At 31.2% G+C, this 25,040-nt stretch overlaps 1 protein-coding gene across 49 annotated transcripts in view; it reads left to right on the top strand.

The window, feature by feature from the left end:
• The window catches only part of RIMS2 (regulating synaptic membrane exocytosis 2), a 589,976-nt gene that overhangs the window by 284,405 nt on the left and 280,531 nt on the right, over positions 1–25,040 (top strand). For 23 of the 49 annotated variants that reach the window (XM_025994824.2, XM_072734082.1, XM_025994821.2 and 20 more), the window contains 7 exons: positions 1,513–1,580; positions 3,378–3,497; positions 6,026–6,125; positions 6,934–7,057; positions 8,945–8,991; positions 13,007–13,119; positions 22,882–23,012. In XM_025994824.2, coding sequence (XP_025850609.1) covers positions 1,513–1,580; positions 3,378–3,497; positions 6,026–6,125; positions 6,934–7,057; positions 8,945–8,991; positions 13,007–13,119; positions 22,882–23,012 — 703 coding nt within the window. Of the gene's footprint in view, positions 1–1,512; positions 1,581–1,722; positions 1,932–3,377; positions 3,498–6,025; positions 6,126–6,933; positions 7,058–8,944; positions 8,992–13,006; positions 13,120–19,179; positions 19,228–22,881; positions 23,013–25,040 lie in introns of all 49 variants that reach the window. The other 26 variants (XM_072734094.1, XM_025994811.2, XM_025994813.2 and 23 more) reach the window with 3 other exon arrangements.

Below are 25,040 nucleotides of genomic sequence, written 5' to 3'. Positions count from 1 at the left end.
TACTCTTATTTCTCAATTCTCTTTTTTCTGATCTGTTTCTGTCACCTTTGTTCAAGCCATAATTACCTGTCTTATGGATTATTGCAAATGCCTGTTATCCTTGGTGTCTTCCAACCTAATCTGTAGTTAGTACTTAGATTCATCTTTTTAAAATGTAAATCAGTTCATGTCACCATCATGCTTAAAATCCTTCAGTGAATGAAATCCATAATATTTGATATAGCATAAAAAGTCCTCTCTAAGCTGGTTTGTGCTGCCTCATCTCATTTAACGTTCTTTTTGGTTCAGACACACTGGAGTTCCATCAGTTCCTCTACAGTACCCTGTTGTTTGCTTCTTTCTGGAATGTTCTTTTCTTCATTTTCTATCTACCTATCTCCTTACTTGTCTTTCAGGCCATGTATTTCATTTCTCATTTTTAGGATCACTTCTTTTAGAGGTGTTTGCCGACCTCAAAATCTACAATAGATTTTATTATGCTCTTTCATGGTGTTTCGAGAGTTCTGCCCTTTGCACTTATTATACTCTTTCTTGGTGTACTCTCCTGTTTGACACTCATGATTTATTTATTGTGTTTATTTTCACTGTGTTCTATGTCTCATTATTTTACTCCTTATGCTAGAGCTTAGCACAGTACATAGCAAATGGAAAGTATTTAGTAAATATTTTTAAATAGAAGATATGACTAGAGCTTAAAAAAGATATATGCACACATATAGAGTAAAAAGAGTTTTTTTAAATGTAAGGCAAATAAGGAGCACATAAATTTGGGAAATGGACATTCATCTTCAGTTGCCAATTTACATACATTGTCTGACAAAATTATTTTAAAAGAAAATTTACTTTATGAGAATGTAATTTCTGCAAAAATATTGAAAAATGATTTCAAAGTAATTCTAGTAATTCATGATAATTAAGTAAAGTTTGTTTTTACTAGTAGAAATTGAGTGACTCTGTTTTGTCATTTTCATACAAAATTAATCTTTTGTGTAATCAATTCTTTTATAAACCACCCTGATTTTGGGGGAGATTTTAGCATTATAAAGAATGTCATACTACATTCTAGGAACACTATTTTATTACTTGGGTTTTTTTTGTTGTTGTTGTTTTAGTGGTTATTGGCAAACCACTGTTTAATTTTTAAAATGTTCCTTAATCTTTGGAGAACAAACTCATGTCTGTAGGCCAGCATGGAAAAAAATAGCATGAATAACAAACACAGTGGCTAGTATTTTTCTTTTTCGGAATATATAATTTTTTCATTTCTATTCCTGTTTATTATTAGCCTTTTCTCTTCTTGCAGAACTTTTGCTCTGTAGGATCCATTTATATTCTGCATTCTATAAATTTTACTTATTTGGATTCTTAGCTTTCTCTTGGTATATATAGTGAGTACTGCAGACAAAGTTCTTGAAACCAGACAGGATCACATAGTTTAAAATGTTTATAATGTCTTTGTCTGTCCTTTCTTTCGCTGTCTCCTTTACTGCACTCTTTGTCTGACTCTCACAGGAGACATGGATTACAACTGGTTGGACCATACGTCTTGGCATAGCAGTGAGGCATCCCCAATGTCTTTGGTGAGACATGTGGAGCCTTACTTTTTGATTTTCGTTTTTCATTTCACTTTTCCTTTTTTATTTACACCTTTGCATGTTTTCTTTTTGTACCTTTTTTTTTATTTTTATTTTTATTTTTTTTATTTTTATCCCACACCTGTAGGGGACAGTCAAAAGGGAAAAAGAAAAACTAGTGAGCAGGCAGTTTTGTCGGACTCTAACACCAGGTCTGAGAGACAAAAGAAAATGATGTACTTTGGTGGCCACTCTTTGGAAGAGGACTTGGAATGGTCTGAGCCTCAGATTAAGGATTCTGGGGTAGATACCTGTAGTAGCACAACCCTTAACGAGGAGCATAGCCATAGTGATAAGGTACTGAGATCGTGGAGCCTGCCTTTTAACCTGCTCATTTGGTCTTCGTTTGCTCTCTGTCACTCATTCAAACAGAACATAATAAAAGGATAGGGCATTTTAAGGGTCGATGTAGCATTTCTTAAGGTGCAGAAAAGAAAAACAAAACCTAAACCAACAAACAAACCAAAATACTTCTTGCTTGCTTTGCTGTTTTTGTTGTTTGACGGCATACAAAAAAACAAGTAAATGAAATAAAAAAAAAAATTAGGAACAAAGGAATGCTTTGTCTATGGTCGCATGAGAGAACTTTGTGATGTTTTTATAAACCACAAATATAAAGAATTTTTGGATTGGCTTATTTGATCGTTTGCATATATTTTCCTTGGGATGAAAATTAAATTAATAGTTTCAATCCCAGGCAAAAGGGAGATAATTGGGTCTGTTTGCACAGAAAAAGTTGTTTTTCTTTTTTCCCTTTCACTGTCATTTTGCTCTTTTGTTTTATTGTCATAGCATTTTAATGTAGTATTAATTAGTACTAGAACCATTGCCATCTGCTTTGGTATTTATTATTTTTGCTTTTAGTATAGTGAGACTTTTGAAATCTTTTTACAATATAGATGTGATTGACTGGAACTTGTCTTTTGCCTGCCAAATTTTGCATGAAGATATGCATGTTACTTTTAGATGACTATCAAACTGTGATTACACAAATCATTTACTTTGTTACCTGACATATAATTCATAGTGGAAGGTGATATAAAGAAAGATATAAACTCCTAACATTTTCAAGCTTATTTAACAATGGATACCACTGAATTTTCTAATATACTTAATTTACCAAAAAGATCAAAGACCTGAAAGAATCAATGAGAAATGTAAACTAGCCTCACTTTTGAATTAGTTCTCTTTCTCTTATGCAGATTCAAAGAAAAGTTACTGGGGCTTGTGTATTTTTATAATTTTAATATAGAAACCTATTTCAAGGAAGCCCTCATTATAGGTTCAAATTTGATGTATTATTATAATTTTACTTTTTAACTTTCACTCTAATTAAGTCTTTCAAAGTCTCCAATAGTGTTTGAAAATTAAAATATTTTTAGATGAGTTTCACTGCATAAAGTTTCAATCTACCTTTTCTGTCAGGTGAATTTTTAATTAATCTTCAGCATGTAGATAGTTTGTGTATATTTTCAAGATTTCTCTGATTTCATAGAACAATATAACTGCAGTAATGTGTCAGGGCAAAGTAAGAATCTGTAGTAATTGGATTCTGAAAAATCTTGAGATTATAAAATTGAGGGTATCAGCATAATGTGGTAACCCCTTTTGATCAGTGTTTTGAGTGCAAACTGGTTTGTGTAATCATAACACTTTGGAAATCTGGAGTTTAAAGAAATTGTACAAGGGGTTATTTATCATAAAAGAACATTAATTTTTTTGTTTGTTGATGCAATATGTCAGCACCCTGTGACGTGGCAACCATCTAAAGATGGAGATCGTTTGATTGGTCGTATTTTGTTAAATAAGCGTCTAAAAGATGGAAGTGTGCCTCGAGATTCAGGAGCAATGCTTGGCTTGAAGGTATGTGATGAAATATATGAGATTTTGGCTCTCTACTCCTTTACCAATTTATGAAAATAGTAAAAATTTAATAACTCTTTCCAACTTAAGCCGACTTCGTGTTTTTTCCCCTATTTTTAAGGATTCCCAAATATTTGCACTCATTCTCCAAAACTTTTTCATTTTCCAAGTATTATTTATTCCACAATAATACTTGTACATATGATTTGGAAAATTTAACTTGAATTATATGCTTGAATCTTGAATACAGTGCTCAAACTCATTTATACAGTTTGTCCTTTAAGTCTGTACCCATGTTTATATTCTATTAAAACAGTGGTTTTAATCAATTACTAAATATGCAAAGTTGGGAAATATAGCATATTTATGACATAGTTTTTAAAGGAAAACTACAAGTGCCCAAATGACATCACTTAGGTTAAGGACCCATGTCAGTACAATAAAACTTAAAACCTAGCTTAATACAGTTTCAGCCCCCCAGCAATGTAACTTTTATCCAGTCAACATGGAATTTCTTGGTCAATACTAGGAAATTTATTGATAGACCACCTTTTAGGAAGGCCGTTTTGCCTTAACAATGCATTCTTTGCTAAAAATTCCTTTCTCTTATTTTTTTTTAAATGCCTTCTCTCTGCCTTTGAAAACCTTTCTATTGTTGAGCTCCGCAAAGTTTTTCTCTGCTTATTGATAGGATGCTGCTCGATTCATGAATTGCTTAATACAGCCAATTAGATCTTTAAATTTACTTGGTTGGATTTTGGTTTTTAACAATTGGAATATAATTTTTGTGTAAGTGTAACAAAATGTGGGTGTGTGTGTATTTGTGTGCGTGTGTGTGTATGAGAAAAAGAATACTGTTTAAAGTCTGGAAACTCAAAAATACTTATGCTAAGAGATTAAATATAAATATTGATATTTGATATAAATCAATATTTATATTTGACTGCTGTTGTTGGGGTTTTTTTGTTGTTGTTCATACATATGGCGAGTTAAAAACTGAAATGGAAAAAGAGTAAATGGTTTTTAGAGTTAAGCAATTGCCACAGAAGTTGTCCTGTAGAATATAATGAGATATTAGAAAACTTCGGGTGGAAATGGAATTGGCCAACTAACATTTATTGGGTGGCTACCATGTTGTCATGTAGCTGGCACAGATCTGAGCATTTTACTACTATCATATTATTTAACACAATAGATGAGGAATAGGCTTAGGGAGCTATCATAGCTTGCCCACAGTCACAAAGATGATGAAAGTGAAATTTAAGTCCAGATCTGTCCAATACAGTGTTAGAACAGTGAAAAGTAGAGGTTAGGAAGTCTTGGCTTGAGTCCCAGCTACAGCCATTACTAGCAACATGACATTGGGTAACTAAACTTCTGTTAGTCTCAGATTCCTTATCTGTTAAAATGGATATAATACTTATTGAATTATTATAATAAGCTTAAGTAAAGCAATATACAAGCATTTAGCACAGTAGCTAGCACACTGTGAGATTTCAACTTGGCTTTTATTAAGCCAAGAAAGTTTTAAAATATTAACATAAGGATGTCAGCCTATAATATATATACATTTAATTTTCAGAATCAAACATAGGACTAATTAGTTAATATGAACTGACCTGCAACTGAGTGTGTTTCACTGCAACTTGGCAATAAATACACAGAAAAAGTCAGTGATTTTTTTAAAAATTCAGATCTCATTCACTCAATTTAGAGAAAAAATGAGTTAATGAAATTAATTATTATTTGCTTATCGTGCTATAAGATTTGTATATTGGTTAAATGGTAGTTAATCACAAGCATTAGTTTTTTAAGAAGCCAGACTTATGGGTACACATGACTCCACAGCATTATTGCTGACATTTGGTTTTCCTTTTTCTAAAAGATATATATTAATAGAAACATAATGGAAAAATTGGGATGCAAATGGTCTGAAGTCCACATGAATTCTAATGAGATTTAAAACATTTTGTAATTTTCTAAGGAAAGATCCATCATTATCATATTAATTATGAATGTGCCTAAAAGATGACTAAATAATGAAATTTTGGTGGGTTATAACTATAGTCAAAGTAACAAATATTTATGTGATTATGATATGAAATCTACTACTAGAAATGTTAATATAATTATAATATTATTAATATACTATAATAGCATGTTTTTAGAAATGATAAAAATAATTCTCTAAGAAAAAGTACAAATTATTAAATTCTTTCTAAGGTATGTTATACATATGTATTTGTGTATTATATATATATATATATATATATATATATATAACAAATAATGGACTAAATTGTGAAAATTTTAGAATATGTAAAAAGAGTCCACTCATGGGACATGCACTCCTGTTTCTTTTTTTTTTTTTTTCACTCCTGTTTCTAATAACACCATATTATTTAAAAATTATTTTTAGAATATTATAGTTTTAAAAGCTACAAATTGTCTAGTTATTTTTTACTTGAATCTTCAACTATGTTCCTTTGAACAATATGCCTGTTTTAACACATTTCTCTTTTAAACAGGTTGTAGGAGGAAAGATGACTGAATCAGGTCGGCTTTGTGCATTTATTACCAAAGTTAAGAAAGGAAGTTTAGCTGATACTGTAGGGCATCTTAGACCAGGTAAGTTTCTATCTTTGCTTATTTAAACTGTTAAACTCAAGTAGTTGAAAAAAAATTATCCTCACTTAGAAGTGACTTGACCAAAAACAAGGCTCATTTTTAACTTAAATATAAATTTTTATTCATTAATACAAAGTGTAACTATTTTTTTAATGAATTTAGATAAAAAGATTTTTATATTTACTGTTTTGTTTTTTATTTTTATTTTATTTTATTTTATTTATTTATTTATTTTTGCTGATAAATATCCTTAATGTGTATCTAAGTGTCTGCCTTCTGCTCAGGTCATGGTCCCAGAGTCCTGGGATTAAGCCTGGCATCGAGCTCCCTGCTCAGCAGGGAGTCTGCTTCTCCCTCTCCCTGTGTTCACACCCCCCACCACCCCACTCATGCTCTCTCTCACATGTGCTCTTTCTCTCTCAAATAAATAAAGAAAATCTTTAAAAAAAAAAAAAGGAACTTTAGATGAGGTGCTCAGTTGCATATATATTGAGAAACCCAGAATATAGTCATAAAATTTTCAGAGTTTTACAGAGTTAACAGAGTTTAGTAATTTCTAGAATTATATTCCTTTTAAGAAACCACAGAGGTAACTTTTATGTAATTTTATTCCTCAGACCTTTGTCCTTTTGGCTAAAGATACTAATCATCAAATTTTATGCCAATTGAGCTGTTCTCACTACATCTTATTCCATTATGGTGACTTTATTCTATGGAATTCATTGCAGTTTAAGATTGCTTTTGTTTCATATGCATTTTATGGGATTAGTTTTTCTTCTAAAATTATCATTACTGGAATACACTATAGGTGATGAAGTATTAGAATGGAATGGAAGGTTATTGCAAGGAGCCACATTTGAAGAAGTATATAACATCATTCTGGAATCCAAACCTGAACCACAGGTGGAGCTTGTTGTGTCAAGACCTATCGGGTAAGTTGGTGTGTATACTTTTACACATACCTTATAAAGTTGACTACTCTTACACAATTTTGTAGTGTGCAATCTAAAAATATCTGATTGCTCTATAAAAATTATTGTTTTGAGGACAATGCTTCTTTTCTTCTTTCTTGCTAAAACAGATCACCAAAAATCATGACATCTCTTTATCTGATCATGCTAGAATACGCAGTTAATTTAAGAAGGAAGAAGAAATACTTAGGTGTTTATTATTTTTATTGTCTCAGTAGCTTAATAGGTGGTTAAAGGCATAGTAAGAGAAAGAGACTATAGTAACAATTACTTTCAAAGAAAGTTAGTGAACTGTGGCCCTCTATATTGTGAAAATGAGAGTCCATGAATTTTACATATTTTTTCAAAATGGAGATTTCAACATAGGAAAGAGAGGTCTTAAGGACATACTATTCCTAAATAGAGGGAACAGTTTAAGGAACAACATGACATGTTTAAGGAAACAGACAAAAAATAAGCAAATACCAAAGTCCTCCTTTGCTTTTGTAATTTTTCACCTATAGATTAAATTAGCAATTTCCAAAAGTTGGCAATATATATAATCCTTTGTGTCTATATCATGGGAATTTCTCATTAAATATCACAGTAGTGTTTCCCTTGTAGAATCTTGTATTCTAAGCCAATGTAAAAGATAATACGTATAACTAAGTAAAAGCAATATAAAAAAATAAAAACAATGACAACAAATTATTAAATGCAAGTTTGGGGTAAGAATATTTGAGGATGGAAGCTATAGAAATTCTTTTTTTGTTGTAGAATACTACAGCCCGGGTTTCATTCATTTAGGAAACGACTGAACTGTATTATTTTGATCTCTTTGTATGTTGGAGAAAATGACTTATATTGGTAACCTAGTTTTATTGAAATGTTCCTTTTGAAGTAATGAATCCGGCACATGAAATTATGCCTCTTTTTCATTTTGACTCTTCATAGCTTTGTAATATGTTAAAACTGCAGTGTATCAGCTTAATCCATTAATCAGACATATGTCTTGGTATTAAAGGATCCTCTAATCATATTTTTGTTTAATGTCTTAAATGTTCTTTTATGTATTTTTCCGAATGATCTTAACTATTAAAATCTACCCTTCCTGGCAAATCTCAAACAAAAATGTACATATTTTTGGCATAAATGAAGTTACCATTTGTAAGTCCCAATGAAACACATGTTTGCATTTTTTTCCTCAGTGGAGTTACTGCATTTAAAAAGTTTCTTTTTTTTTTTTTTTTTGCATTTAAAAAATTTCAAACACAATCTGAATCTTTAAATTTTTCTTGTGGTGATATTTTATTTACACTTCAATGTTATTTATTAAAGAATAGAATGGCATTCAAATGTATCATAAAACTTAAATTCAAGAATTTATTAGAATGGGGATCCCTGGGTGACTCAGTGGTTTAGTGCCTGCCTTCAGCCCAGGGCATGATCCTGGAGTCCCATGATCAAGTCCCGCGTCGGGCTCCCTGCATGGAGCCTGCTTCTCTCTCTGCTTGTGTCTCTCATGAATAAATAAATAAAATCTTAAAAAAAAAAAGAACCCTCCCCCCCCAAAAAAAGAATTTATTAGAATGGATAATCATGTAGTAAAACATATAGAAGATAAAATATGTTTATAAAATTGCTATAAATGCATATGATTATTTATTGCTTTCTAAGTAGTTGAGGTTAGTTCAGAATACTTTTATTAGCAATAAAGTACTACAGCTTATTTTTTCGTATGTAATGCTACAGTCATACACAATTTTGTTCATTTTACACTGTCCTATTAGATATAGGTTGATGATAATGAAAATAGCAGTTGCATTAATTGTTGAAACAATTTTTTGTTTTCTTGTTCTATCATTTCAGAGATATCCCTAGAATACCTGATAGCACACATGCACAACTGGAGTCCAGTAAGTTTCATTCATTCTAGAAGAAAGTATTAATAATGTCATTTACCAGGAGTCAAATGAAGTATTTTATCTATTAATACAATGTAAGAAATATAATAATCTCAAATATATAGTCATTATACAAATGAAAAATTTAGCATTATTTCATATTATTGTGGGATAAAGTACAAAATTCTACAGTATTTTAAGATAGTTGTTTTTCATCACACCATCTCAACTACTACAGATTTTTAGATAGCTTTATTAAGGTATACTACAATAAACTGTACCTGTGGGCACAATGAGGTAAGTTCTGACAGACAGTTGAAACCATCATCACAATAAAAATAATGAACATACCCATCACCCCCTCGTTCTTTAATTTCTTCTAATTGTAAATTTTACTACTTTGTAAACTAACCCTCAGTAAGTGGGGAGGAATGCTTGGAACAATGTAGTGAATAATAATCTAATTTATATTTTAAAAAAATAGGGTAGTAGTTCTGGCTTAGCATCAGAGTAATAATGGAACAGTAGACAAATTTAAGTAGTGTTAAATACGGAAATGCTTTTTATTACTCGTGTATGAGTGCTACTTCAGATGTTAAACAAATGGATTTTTTTCCAGTGAACTAATTTCTTGATTGATTGAGAATAAAGGATATTGTAGAAGAGAGGAGGATGGTTGCTATTTGAAATATATTGATCAAGATAGACCATATTGAGAAGGAATGATCAGAGCAAAGATTTGAAAGTGTGGCTATCTGGGGAAAAGCTTTCCAGGTACAGGGACCAAGTGGTGCAACGGTTCTCAGGGAGGAAAGCCTACAATGCGCTTTGTTGAGAGACTCCAAAGTTAGGAGGCCAGTGTTGCTGCACCAGAGTGAGCAGCAGGAAGGATGAAGGATAGCAGAAAAATGGCAGCCAAATTGCGTGGACTTTGTAAACCCTTGTAAAGACTACTTTGTCTTGGGCTTTTACTCTGAGGGGAATCGGTAGTTACATAGGATGGTTCTGAGGAGAGATACATGTTTTAAAATCTGCCTACTGTGTTGAAAATAGTTTAAATGGAGTCAAGGGTGAAAGCAGAGAGAGTAGTGTGTTTATATTTATAAAAATATAAATATTTTTATATTTAGTATTTTATTTGGTGACAGAGGCCATTGGTGGTAGCAATGGAGGTAATGAGAAGTGATTGGATCCTGCAATAATTAAGAATATACTATGAAAATAGGGATCCCTGGGTGGCGCAGCGGTTTGGCGCCTGCCTTTGACCCAGGGCGCGATCCTGGAGACCCGGGATCGAATCCCACGTCAGGCTCCCGGTGCATGGAGCCTGTTTCTCCCTCTGCCTGTGTCTCTGCCTCTCTCTCTCTCTCTCTCTGTGACTATCATAAATAAATAAAAATTAAAAAAAAAAAAAAAAAAGAATATACTATGAAAATAGATTATTTTTTACTTTTATATCACAATTATAAGTGTCTCTAAAATATTTACCAGAGAGGTGAAATACTTTTGGAATGACATAGCACTATATTTAAAATATGATCGAGTGACTTATTTGATTTTAGTACCTTTGGCTAGGTACTAAATCATTTTATCCAAATTATACCATGATCACAAAAAACTGTAATGATAAATAAATTCAGTTGACCCTTGAATAGCATGGGTTTGAAATGCATGGGTCTACATTTTTTCAATAAATACAGTGCATTACTGTAAATGTATTTTCTCTTCCTTATGATTTTTAAATAACATTTTCTTTTCTCTAGCTCACTTTTTTGTAAGAATACAGTATATAATATATATAATGTAGAAATATGTGTTAATCAGCTGTTTACTGGTAAGTCTTCTGGTCAATAATAGGCCATTGGTAGTTCAGATTTGGGTGAATCGTAAGTTATTGTAATTGTGCTGGAATTAACGCCCCTAACTCTCAGGATCAACTGTACTAATATAATGATATTATTTATATATACTGATATCATCATCAATATCATTATTGCTCCCATTTTGCTGAGTGCCTGGGGATTGTGGTTGATGTTCTGTCTACAACATCACATTTATTTCTCATAGAAGTTCTATGGAGTATGTATAATTTTTATTCATTTATGTAACATCACTCAGATCTGGTTATGAGCAGGGTGGAACCCTTTATCTAATTATAGCTATTTAAAAATCTCTTAGTCTACAATTTTAAAACTGTTTTTGGGGAGATAGGGGTCCTTTCTTAAATAAAGTAGAATCAATCTTTCCTTCTTTAAATATGGAAGAATAAGGCAGCCGGGTGGCTCAGTGGTTTAGTGCCGCCTTCAGCCCAGGGTGTGATCCTGGAGACCCAGGATCGAGTCCCACATCGGGATCCCTACATGGAGCCTGCTTCTCGCTCTGCCTGTGTCTCTGCCTCTCTCTCTCTCTCTGTGTCTCTATGAATAAATAAATAAAATCTTTAAAAAAATATATGGAGGAATAGATTCCTCTAAGGCCCAGTCATTAACCTTTGTCCTTAGTTCCTCAATAAATTCTTGCCTTCATGATGGTTTTAATTGCCACATGACACCTAACTTTATATTACTGAGATGATCTATCATTGTTCCTTTATACTTGGATGTTTAAATAATATGTTCTGTAAAGTGTCTTCTTATAAATTGAAGCTTAACATGTAGAAAACTGAGCTTATTTCTTATTATAAAGCCATTATTCTTTCCACTTCTAAATATTTCTACTTCTAAGATATAAGGTATCACTGTTACTTCTGATTTCAGGTCTTAAAGTTTTTCCCCTCATTTTATACTACACTCTTCCTAGAGGTGTATTTTATCCACTTAGGCCTCCATTCAGCAGACGCTTTAACACTTTGATTTTTAACACTAATATCTACTTAACATTTGGCCCTATCTGTATATCCTATGTTACTTGCTTTACATCTTCCCTTGGGTTTATCAGAGGGACCACAGGGTCACTATGTTTCAAATTAACTTCTCCACCCATTGCCTTAGACACAAAACTATCTCTGTACTCCACATCCCAAGGAATATCAGCAGTGCTCTGTGCAGAGAACAAGACAGGTAAATAGAGAACCTTCTTGATCTCGTGTGTGGCTCCAAGGCTTGAAATCTTATGTTTTCCCTCTTCCCTTTCTCTCTCATATCTAATTAGTTTCTGAGTCCTTGTTTGTTTATTTTGTAACATCACCGGAATTCTTTCTTTCCATTCCATTTTTACATTTCCTATTATTGTTTTATTGGCTTCTGTTTTAAGTGTTTTCTGTCTCTTTCAAGTCAATCCATACTTTAAATAAACAGTAAAGTCATCTTCTTCAAATATAGTTACTGCCTTGTTCAAAAGAGCTAGCATTGATAGTGCCAAAATGTGTAGCTCAGAATTCCAGGCACTTAATTTCCCCTGCTATACCATTAGCTCTATTTTTACTCACTTTCTGAATTGTAGACATAAATTCATACATATACTTCTGGATACTGAGGCTCTGCTTTTTCTGCTCTTCTGTCCCTTTTTCATAGACTCTCACTTCCTTCCTGCCCATCTAAATTATTATATTTTCCAGCTGTTATAGTATGTGGTTTAATATGTGGTTTAAAAGTATTGCTTCCTGGAAAAATTTCAGGAGTAGCAATCTAGTACTTGTATTTTTAGAATTACAAGTTTAGACCATCTTCAAGTTGCTTTATTGTGTTAGGTTTTGTCTTTTTCTAAGTTACTAGTTTCAGAAATATTGTAAGATATGAATTTAGTATTCACATAACAGACAAAGTAAGTCCTGACATAGAGGTCTGTCTCTATGTTAGAGAAACAGAGAAAATGTTTCATTCTTGGTCTTAAGAGAGTCCCTTAGCTATATTTACATTTCAAAAAAATTGCTGTAAGTATATTTGGAACAATGTGGCTAAAAGAAAATGGTCTATATAATGACATTTTGTGGACATTTAAAATAAAAATTTAAAAGACACATGGTAGAACTATTAAATACTAATGAAGAGTCATCATTATTGTTCTTTATGTATAATTACCATTTCAGGTTCTAGCTCTTTTGAATCTCAAAAAATGGATCGCCCTTCTATTTCCGTTACCTCTCCCATGAGTCCTGGAATGTTGAGGGATGTTCCACAGTACTTATCTGGACAACTTTCAGTATGTAATCACTACATTAATTTCTCTTTGAAATACCAAGTAGTGTTATTACTATATGACAGTAGCTTTTTGTAAACCAACTCCTTCTTATAACATAATTGTGCTTTTAATCATCAGCTTTCTCATTCTTTGTATTTTTGATTAATTGAAATTTAATTTTATTGTTTTGCATAGAGTTTCTTTGAGTATTTTAGAATATCTGAAATTTAATGAGAGAATTTGTGGAGATATCTAAAACTTTCTTTACCTTAGTAATTTTATTCTAAAATTCAAGGTCATGATTTTTGCACAGTATCTTAAAATGACTATAATTTGTCCTAGACTTTTGAGAGAAATAAAATTGTGGTACTGTACAAAGATGGTATATTTAAGATGAACTAAATTTTATAACAATCCATGCTTTTCAAGTTTAAGGAAATTTGGGGTGAATTTCCTAGTAAATCATTGGAGTATGAATATTGCTGTAAGTGTAATGATACTTGAGGAACTGTCAAAAGACAAAACTAAGATAAATGGGGGAAATGTAGATAACTGAGGATACTGGGTGATTTTAGAGTAAGTGATCTGTAATCTGGAGATTTTATAATAAAAATTAAAAACAATTAGGCATTTACTGTCCATATTAGAAGAGCTTTGCAAATTTGAGCCCTCGCTTTTTTTTTTATCAATTTCTTCAGTTGTCATTCTCTTTTTAAACTATTTGAAGTACCAAAATATCTGAATTCATCCAGTTGTATTTTAGAAACATAATGTTGATGAGTTGCTAAACTTGCAATTTTATAAGTATTAAGAACTATTTAGATTCTCAAAATCCAGACATTGAATTTTGGATAAAAAATATAATTAAATTAAAATATAATTAAAAACTAGCTATTCTTGAGCTGATGTTTTAAGAGCAATAGGAAAAAGCTTTTTTGTTTAGTCAGCTATGAAATTTCTCCTTTTATTTTTTTGTGGGTAGGGAAGATGTTTGATTTTCACTGAAGAATTTTTATTAATTAAAAGCTATAAGAAGAATAAGCAGAATTAACATTAAAATTATTGAAATAGTTATTAGACATGTCTATTCTGGGACTATTTGATCACAGAAGTGACGACAGAAAAGTCATGCAAGAAAGAAGTTGAAATACTATTAGTTTGTAAATGTCTTTCTAAAATGAATTTCTTTATTATTTTCTTTTCCTTTCTTTCATAAACAGAGTCAACTTTTTCATTTGAAGGCAGTGGACTTTTTTTTCATTTTTTACAACGAGTAGTAGCATCTTTCTACCTATTCCTTTACATATATTGGCAACACAGGTGTTGTCATTTATAGTTATTTACAAATGTCATTTATAAATGCATGTGTATTTTATTCCACTATTTTAGGAAGTGCTAATGTTAACCTTTTTTTTAATTAAATTATTATGGCTCCATTTAAATAGTCCTTTTTTATATAATGCTTAGGATGGTTGGATGATGCCAGTACATAAATTGTGTGTGTGTGTGTGTGTGTGTGTGTGTGTGTGTGTGTGTATAGTTGGCTTCAGTTGGTGAAGGAGGGAATAGAAGTTAGATTTCCATAGTATGTACCACTTTATTACCATCTTTGAAATCCCAAGGCCCTATAGAAATTGGACTACAGAGTGGTGGAGGGGATTGAGGAGCATAGTGCAGACACTTAGATAAATTTCAAATTCAGCTATTTTTTTAAATCATAGTTCAAAATGAATATCCTGGAAAAGTAAGACAAATATTTTGGGGAAATATGAACTTAAAAGTTTTACTTCTGAGTGTATAATTAATGATTTAAAGTCCTAGTATTTACATTTATAATGACATTAGTTTAAAATCCATATAATTATAATTTTAAGTGTGTACATTTTATCATTTTCTTGCAACTTGGAAAGGGTATGTTCCAGTAAGATAACATTAATAAATAAAAGACATATTTGTTGTGGTAAATCTAGAGAGTACAGATAAGTAACTTAAAAATAAAAATCACCTATGATCCTGCCACTAAAATGTAACCATCCACATATATGTAAATTTTTAAACAAAAGTGATAAATCTCGGTATATTATTTTGAGACCTGCTTTTTCACTTAGTAATATGTTGTACACTTTTTTCTTTAAAATATTTTCTTTAAATAAATAAATTTTCTTTAAAAATTTCTCTTAAAATGATTTAAATAACTAATATGCCATTTTACTTTAATTCTCTTATGGGACATCTTGTTTTTTTCTTAATTTATATTACTAAAAACAATGTACCCATGGAAATCCTTGAATATAACTCTTATGTATTCTTTTAGGTCAGAGAAAATTCTTTTGTCAGGATGACTTTTCAGAAGTAAAATTACAATATGAAAGGAAAGAGAAAAAATTTAAGATTCTTAAAAGCTATTTGCAACATTTTCCTCAAAAATGTTTTCATGAACTTAATCTACAATCATCTAGTCAAGAAATATATGTTAAGTTCTAACCCCAGGTCAGCCATAAATACTAGTTGCCAAGAATACAACAGTGAACAAGATAGACATGGATTTTATCCTCATAAAATGTAATTTTATTTTCATTCTTTGCATGCAGGAAAGCATAAGCTTAAGATTTCCTCTGGATATATTATTTCCCTTTATATTTAACCCTATTCCTGCCAACTGGAGACAATTTTGGTTTGCTTGTAATGATGTAGAGTTTAGGAAATACATCTGCATTTATCACCTTTTGGAAAAATTCCTAGAAAGTCACAAGGCAACATTATAATTCCTATCTCCTTCTACTTATTTTACCTTTGGGCATTTTTATTTTGGTCATATTTTACCTGGGCTCATAACTCATAAGTTTATGATGTTGCTTATTCCAGAGAACAAAGATAATGTATATGGTATGTGAGCTGACCTAATATATTATATCAGTTCATGGACTGATACTTTCTCAAATAGAAATATACATATAATTTAAGTTGTTGTCTAACCTTTCATTTCAAGGCTATTGATGATTTTTTTAAAAAATTATGTAGTTTATTTCCTCTCTGTGCTTGAATTCTGCTACTGCTTGTTATTGTCTTAGGGCATAACTATGAAAGTGCCATTAATGTACTTGGTGAGAATATCAGTATGAGCTCAGTTTTATGACACCTAACTGTATGTGAGCTGTCTCAGTGTCAACATTCCCTTATTTCGATTCTTTTTAAAATGTGTTCTTCCACAATTTAACAGTTTCCTTCTTTATTTTTTTTTCAGTTTTTTTTTTCAATTTCCTTCTTTAGAGGATTACTTTTGTAGTTCTTTCAATATTTTTAAATTAATCTGGAGTCTTTGGCTAATTTTTGTTAGAGTGTTAAATAAAATACAGCCTTCAAGTCTTTTTTAAAAGTGAGAAATGGTTCAAAATTCTTTTTATAGAAACACATTGATTCTTATTAACAGTCATTTTTTATTTTACTTCTGGATCTGTGGTTTATTTATGACTATATTGTTTCCCTAAGTTACTTGGTTTTAATATTTTTCTGGCTCCATTTTTAGTGATGAGTTTATAAATATTGTAGGTATCCATTTTGTTTGCCCATTTAAGTGGAATAAGTAACTGAAGAATAGGTATGTATCCTTTGTATTGCCTTAGAAGTTCTATAGCCTTTTAAAACTTTTCTGTAAATGGAAGTTTTTTTTCTTTGAGCTTTTATCTATTGCACCTCATTGTCACAACCTTGTTATTCCAGAACACTGCATAAAAGGAATGCCCTAAAGACAGTAGTGCAGAGTGACATTAAAAATGCAAACAAATTGTGTACAAATTCAGTTCTTCTTCTTCAGTTCTCATACAAATTTGTATGAGGCTGTATTGTTTCAGGTTTTATCAGATATTTCCTGTTTAAAATATATGAATTAATAGTAGTTACAAATTGCAGTGCAATACATAATAGTTCACCATTTTGGTGTGAAGTATCAGGCAGATCCATATAGGCAGAAAACAGCTTAGTACTTGCCAAGAGTTGGGGGAATAGGGGGATGGGGACTAATTACTTCAGAAGTACAGTGTATTCTGGGGTGATAAAAAGTTTTGAAACTAGAGGGAGAAGTAGTTGCACTGCATTGTCAATGTACCAAATGCCACTGAATTGTACCCCTTAAAATGATTACTTTTATGATATTTGAATTTCATCTCAATTTAAAAACTAGCGAAACAAAAATATATATTTTATAGCCAAGTTTAATGTATAAACTTGTAGGTGAAGATTAGGTTTGAACTGCCATAGATTGTAGACAACTGGTTTCAGAAATCTGTGAGTTGCTTATTTGAGATCATTTTAGAAGTTGGAAAATGTTTGCCTAATTTAGTTCAAAATGCTGTTTATTTCAAATTAATTTTTTTTAGCTTTTGAAGTAATATTTGCTTGCAAAAAATCTTCCATTACCTTGCTATTTTGGGTCTATAATAGGCAGAACAGGTAAGAGAGCAAGGAAAACAAAATCTGTTTCCAAACAGAGTATTTTTTTAGTCCCTTGTTCAGCTTGCCTCGTGAATCTCTATGCATTTCATACATTCCTGGTCCATTTGCTGGAGAAGTATCTATCTAGGATGATGCAGATATCAGGAACATACTCCATACCTAAAGATTTCTTTCTTCCTTCGGGAATGTCTCCACATGAAAAGGAAGATTGCTTAGATTTGAGACTGCCTTGGTTTTTGGAGAGAGAGAAAGATGACTCATATGATTGATATCTGCTTTTAAGGTCTGCTTTCCTTTTGGTTTTACATTTATATCTTAAACAGTCTCTATCTGATGATAGTTGAATTAGGCAACAGTCCTCCTACTACCTATTGTTTCCTTATAACAATGGAAAGGTCTGAAGCCTTTGTTTATAACTCCTTGAATTAGGCAAGAGAGACATCCAAGAGAAGTGTGAGGAATGAGATGGAATCCTGGTGAAAGAAGCAGAATCAATTGCCTTGAAATCTATTCCCAAACCCAGATATATACATCTGATTTTATTCCTGATTTAACCATTGACATGCATTAATATAGGCACAAAATTCTGATTATTGTGGTGTCTTTTAGAATCTGTTGAAATGAAAACAGAATAAGCCAGAAGAGAAAGAAAATTTGATTTTATTCTAAGAATTTGAAATAGAATGACTTAATCAGAACTGGGCTTTCTTTCCTTCTCTTCCCCTCTCTTCTCTTCTTTTTGAGTTTTAGAATCAGGCTTTATTTTCTACTGTTACACTATCTGAGTTTTTGTTTGATTATGGGCAAATGTATCCAGCCTTTTTTCTATGTCTGTTTCCTCGTCTCAAATTTGACAATAGCAACCACCTTCTAGTGTTGTTGGAGGCAATAAACTTGCAATAAACTCAATAAAGGATTGGAAAATATCAAGAACTATATATATAAATAAAAAGAAATGAGGTATTATTATTAATAAATGTGATTAGCAATAAACAATATACTCGTGAGTGATACCTAATATGTGTTTAAAAATGGTATTTAAATACTAGAACCTGGTATAAATTCTTAAGATGTGAATCAACTAATTAGTCCAATGTCTTCCACACATTTTATCTTACTGTTTATTCTTTTAAGAAATGCTAAAGCCAACTTGGCTAATGTTTTTTAAACTTTTGCTAGACATATTTTGCAGAAGTCACACAATTACTTCTACAAATGACTTTTCACTATAATTCTATGATACATTTTCATGTAACGTCTTCTTGGATTATGATTTTTTTCTATGGTAGTGTGTTTATGAGTGAAATCTGAAATTTCTTGATTCTGGGATTATGTTTACCCTCATTCTTTCAGAAAGTGTTATTTTACATTCAGTCCTAATATGTTGATTACAGTTAAAAATCAGATTTAAAAATTCTAAGATTTTTTATAGTTTTTATATTATTTTAACATTTTGGCAAAATTAACTTATTCATTACATTGAAGTACTTAATTTAGATAAATATTGTTATGGAAAAAGTATATTTAAGGAATAGTTTTATGTGTTTATTTTACTTTGGTCTTTTAGTTCCAGCGTGTTGTCCTTTTTGGTTTTGTTTTATTGCTTTTTTCTTTAATTTTGCTTACCAGAGCCAAAGCCTTAGTAGAAGAACAACGCCTTTTGTTCCTAGGGTTCAGGTAAAGGCCTTGTCTGCCTGGTAGAAACTAAAGTTGTGTTTTAACCCTTATTTGTATGTTTTTGGAAAATGCGTAGTAGGAAACTTTTTTTGGTATGTTGCTCCAAACCATATTATTGACTTTCAAATCATTTTATAAAGCCAGCTTGTAAAATTCTGCATGGGGATTAAAATACAATAAAAATTTAAAGAGACAATCTTTGTTAGTAATTTTATATGATAAACTGAATACTAAATCTCATAGGCTTCAGACTGTACATATATATAATATTGACAAAAATAGCTGATTTTATACTATTGCTAATTTTCCTTTATTACACTAAGGTTGCTGTCTCTTTAAATCATTCATTATTTCGCTTAACATTTACATTCTCTTGCATTTTCCAAGCAACAACTCCTTGAGGAGATTGGCAAATAAATTTGTACCTTATCTAAAATGTGAATTTTATGCATATTATATATAAGGTTCAACTTTGGAAAGTGTATTACTTTAAAAGAACAAAATAATGGTCTAAATAAAATGCGTTGGGTTGATGTTGTTTACATTTTGTAATTGAAATGTCCTTTCATTTTACTGTAATGCTTGGTACAAGTTGTTTGCCTCTTTTCATTAGGAAACCCTTATATGATAAAGTAATGACAATATAGTTTTTTTTTTTAAGTAGTAGTATGCTTTCCTTGTTTTGCTGCATGTTTTTTGTTGTTGGTTTTAAATAATGATAATTTAGTTTAAATTTTAAAAATTACAGTTGTGTTAGTTAATGCTATTTAGAGTTAAATATTTACTTGTGCTGTTCAGTTCTCCTCAGGAAATTTAAGAATGGGTACATGGTAAAGCTAGAATGATTGTTATATTAAAACAAAGTGAGGCCAAGATTTTTATTAATGAAACTGAGCTAAAATAAGAAGTGTGTCATATCTAGGATAGTGGAGATACATTTGTTATATTTTGGGGAAATCAACATTTATTTTAACCATTCATTTGAAAAGCACAGATAAGAAATTTAGGAACATGATAATCTAGCTAGTAAGATAATTCTGTTTTGATCATGTAAACTGGATATCTATTAAAAACTTCAATGTAAGTCTTGTAATATAAAATGAAAATTAGGGCTCTGGATCAAATGCCCTAGTTTAAGACAGTTTATTAAAAGTTGTAATTTTGATTAAAATATCAGTAAAATTAAAAAATGCCTCTTTCTTATCTATATTATTTTGACATTTATATATTTGGAAAGTATGATTTAATAAACTGTAAGGTATAATTGTGAAAATAATGAAGACCATATGCCTAATATCTGTTTGTTTGAAAAATGAATATTATTAACAAATGATATTTTTGGTTTTCTATGGCATAATAAAATCTAAAAAGAATACTCCTATGACACATGTGAAGTCATGTATCTCAAATGTTTCTAATGATTTTAGGGAAGCAAAAATATTACCTATGAAGATGGCAAGTGTTTAGTCTCATCCCTCAAAAAAAAAATATGTACAGAGATCAGAGGTTTTCTCCAATAATTATGAGCTTAGTCTTCTAATAATTATTATTGTTTCTTAGTTTCTAATGTAAAGTTTATCAGAAAAAAAAACTTTTTTAGCCTTTCAGAATCTTTTCCTCCTTCAAGTGCTTAATATTCATGTCATGATCCTCAGAAAAGGATTTTTAATATCATGGAAAAATAAAGCCAGAGCTTTTTTATTGCTGTAGAAAATAGAGAATATCAGAAATTAATGTGGTTTGTGACACATTTTAGGGGAAGTATGATGCTCTCTGACAACATCTCTGTTTCATCTTATATGAGACACTTTTGTATTTCTTACTTTTGTTATGTTGTTTTCCCCTATGTCTTGTGCCGGAAGAATAGTCTCTTTTTTCCACCTATCCTCATCTGTGTCTATGTTCTCATACTATAACACAAGGAAATATTTGACCTTCTTTTTTTATTTGCATGTTAGAGTATTTTTTTTTTCAGGTTGTTGATCCCCTAGTCTAAGGCAGTAGTTCTCAAACTTTAATGCCTGTGAGAATCACCAGGAGGATTTATTAAAATGCGAGTTCCTGGGCCCCATTCTGATCCAGTAGGTGAGAGGTGGGCCACAAGAATTTGTAACTTTTTCACAAATAAGTCAGATAACACTGATATAAAGAGGTTAGTGAACCATAGTTTAAGAAACATTTGTCTAGAGACTATACTTAGCAGCTGTGTTAGGAAAACTTCGTTACACAGCAGCAAGATAATGTGTGCATTAAATATAAGGACTTAGTACAACATAAAGAGTAATGCTTCTAATTTTAAAAAATTAAATATTTCTTACAGTTACTAAGAGAGCTAATTCCATTTGACTGAAAAGCATGATAAATAATTTTATATACTCTTCTGGACTACCAGTCTTCCTCTCCTGACTCAAAAGTCTTGCTCAGCTTCTCATTCTCTAAAATATGAAGTGAGGGACACAACAAAACTATGCTAGAACTGGAACTACACTAGTGTATCATATGTACATACTATATATATTTTATATGATTTATGTATATGTGCATGTATGATATGTATGTATTTATGTATATCAGAGCCTGGCCCAGACCTGACTGTCCACTTCAGGAGGAGAAGGAAGGGCTGACATGAGATATATATTTAAATTTACTAAACTGCTGTAAATATAGTACATCCAAATTAAAGGAAAAATGAAACCATTAAAAAGTCTATAAACCACAAAGCTATATATATAAACCATAAAAATATGCATATTAATTCTATTCCCAAATTTCAGATTTTAGATTGAATATCAAGATAGTGGTCAAAGATATGCTGAATTCTGAACCAAATGTGGGGTAGGACCATCCTGACATGGTAGGATCAGTGAGCTAGGTGTGGGAGTGTGAGCTTTGTGTGTGGGAGGTGGTAACTGTCAAATCATATAAATTTAGCAGCTGGATGTGAAGTTCTAATCCCTAATTATGTCATAGGGAAATTACTCACGTTTTCTCATCTCGAATGATAAAATATACCCTATTATTCTTAGGATGTGATACACTTTCTTCACCAATGAAAAAGAGACCTTATATCTGTGTAAGAAAAATCTATAAAGATGAATTTATTATGGCTTTACATACAAACTTAAGGAGTCTCCCGACTGAAGCTACTAGTAATTCCACCTTGCTTATATTCTTTGAAATGTCTCTTCAAATGAAATGTTTTGTCTTTTGAAACTTTGGCTTAAAAATTCCCTGTGAATGCCATATAAATAAGGTATCTATTCAGTTCATTTGAGCAATTATTCTGAACTCACTATTTTAAGGGAACTAAAATGAACCACAGTGGTTCCTGCATAAAGGTAGACACAGAGCAGTCATTGTATATAAAGCTCTTATATAAAGTTATGGCAGAGTAATTATTATGTGCATGTTAATAAGCAGTCCAGTTAGGATAACAAAATGCTCAATTGATTTATCAATCAACCCGAACTATCTGAATTATTTCCTCTATTCATTGAAGTTATTATAGCATATCCTTTTAACTATCTGCAATTTACTAAGTAAAACTTACATTCTGTGCTCATATTAGTGTGAGAGTGGGGTGAAGATTGGGAAGGTGAACATTATGTTATAGTAGTAAAAGTTTGAGCTGATAAAAATATTTTTGCTTTTCAGATAAAACTATGGTTTGACAAGGTTGGTCATCAATTAATAGTTACAATTTTGGGAGCAAAGGATCTCCCTTCCAGGGAAGATGGGAGGCCAAGGAATCCTTATGTTAAAATTTACTTTCTTCCAGACAGAAGGTAGGGATGTGAAACAAAAATAAATGTTCTTGAAAATTAATAAGAAATGTTAATAACAGTGGGTGTTTCAGTTCTGTCTCATTTATTTTTATATATCATGCAAGTCAGATATTTATGAAGTTTAACATGAGCATAATGATTCATATTTTTCATGATTCATATTATTCCTATGATTCATATTAGTCTTCAAAATAGTGACAGTAAATGCTTCAAGATTGTTTTTAAACTTATAACAAATGTTATAATATAGATGACTATTGAATATTTATTTTAGATTGTATGGATTCTTAAATGATGTATATATTCATTTATCAAAATCATTAAAAATTATACTTTTTAAAATCAAATGCATTTTTAATAAAATCTACAGAATCAAAAAGCTGGAAATGATACTAAAAGGTACCATATTCCTTTACAACTCTTACCTCCTCATACTAAAATATCATTTCTTTATATTCCATAAAATCAATGAGTATGTTTTATATTTCACTACCCCATGTCATCAAGGAAACTTTATCACTGGGCCTACCTAGAATCAGCTTCTTCAAGCATCATTGGTTTGTGTCCATACTAGTTATCATAAGTGATATTTTTCTACCCTACTTTAAACAGAAGAATTGGGTTGGAGAAAATTATCTAATCACTTTTAAAATCAGGAACATAAAAAATAAAAGAGATTATTGAATAGACATCATGAAAAAAGAAAGAATTAATGGCACCAATTACCTTTTTCCCAGCTATCCTGCATCCCTGGCTTCCAGGACAGAGTATTCTCAAGGTCTGGCCATTTTTTCTCAGGCTAGAAAGTGGCAAGGCACAGATGTGATCTTCAACATGTTTACATACTTCTGGACCATCATTTACTTAGTTCAAATTGAAGGTCATCAGATTTGAGTGCCTAAGTATCATCTGAAGAACAATCTCTCAAAGAAAAGGATAAAAGAAAGGAAGGCCTTACATTTTATTTGATACATTTTGAAGTTAAATTTGTGAAGAAAATTGCTCAGAAAATATGTCAAGGTGCCATAACTTCTAAAGTCATTAGAAACTGTTTGCCATATAATTTTATCTCATAGAATTTGCTTGAAGAAAGTTGTTTTCTAACAACTTAGGCTGTCTTTAGGATAGGGATATACTTTGAAGCAAGGGAAGAAGAGGATATTCATAATGGGGCTTTTATTTATTTATTTTATTAAAGATTTATTTATTTATTTATTCATTCATGAAAGACACAGAGACACAGGTAGAGGGAGAAGCTCTCCAGCGGGGAGCCCGATGCAGGACTTGATCCCAGGATCCAGGAATCAGGACCTGAGCCAAAGGCAGACAATCACTGAGCCAACCAGGCATCCTGTAACTGAGCCTTTTAAATCTAGCTTAAACTTGAGTTGGTTAACGGATTTCACAGCCGCATTTACCTGCCATCCTGGAGGCCACATCACCTGGCTTCTTTGAGCATACATGGTTTGCTAGTCCAAGCATTCTTAGAACGCCACCATAAAAACCTGCCTTCCCATCGTGTTTTTATATGTACATATAACCTAAGTTTCTACTTACTCAACCTTTGAAGAAAATACTTTTGAAGATGATAAAATCTTTCTAATTATGGAATTTATTATTTGATTGACTATTTCTGTTTAGTTTTATTTTATTTTACGTACCCTCTCCCCTTTTTGAGCAGATAGATCTAAAATGGAAAAGAAGGTCCCCTTCACCACTCCTTTATATTTTCAATGTAATGTTTATCTTTTCCTAACACCAAAGAATGTGGTAAACACTTAAATATTTCATTCTCAAATTATTCCTCTTCTGTTTCCTTGTCAATTATCAGGAATTTGAGGAATATTTAAGCAAGTTTGTCGATTTATTGAGTCATAAAGTTGTGTCAGGGTTCTTTCTTTTCTTTCTTTCTTTCTTTCTTTCTTTCTTTCTTTCTTTCTTTCTTTCTTTTTCTTTTTCTTTCTTTTCTTTTCTTTTCTTTCTTTCTTTCTTCTTTCTTTCTTTCTTTCTTCTTTCTTTCTTCTTCTC

The sequence above is a fragment of the Vulpes vulpes genome, chromosome 13 (genome assembly GCF_048418805.1).
Source record: "Vulpes vulpes isolate BD-2025 chromosome 13, VulVul3, whole genome shotgun sequence".
NCBI classification, from domain to species: Eukaryota; Metazoa; Chordata; class Mammalia; order Carnivora; family Canidae; genus Vulpes; species Vulpes vulpes.
The sequence above is the reverse complement of the archived record's forward strand: the minus strand, read 5'-3'. Positions and strand labels throughout refer to the sequence as shown.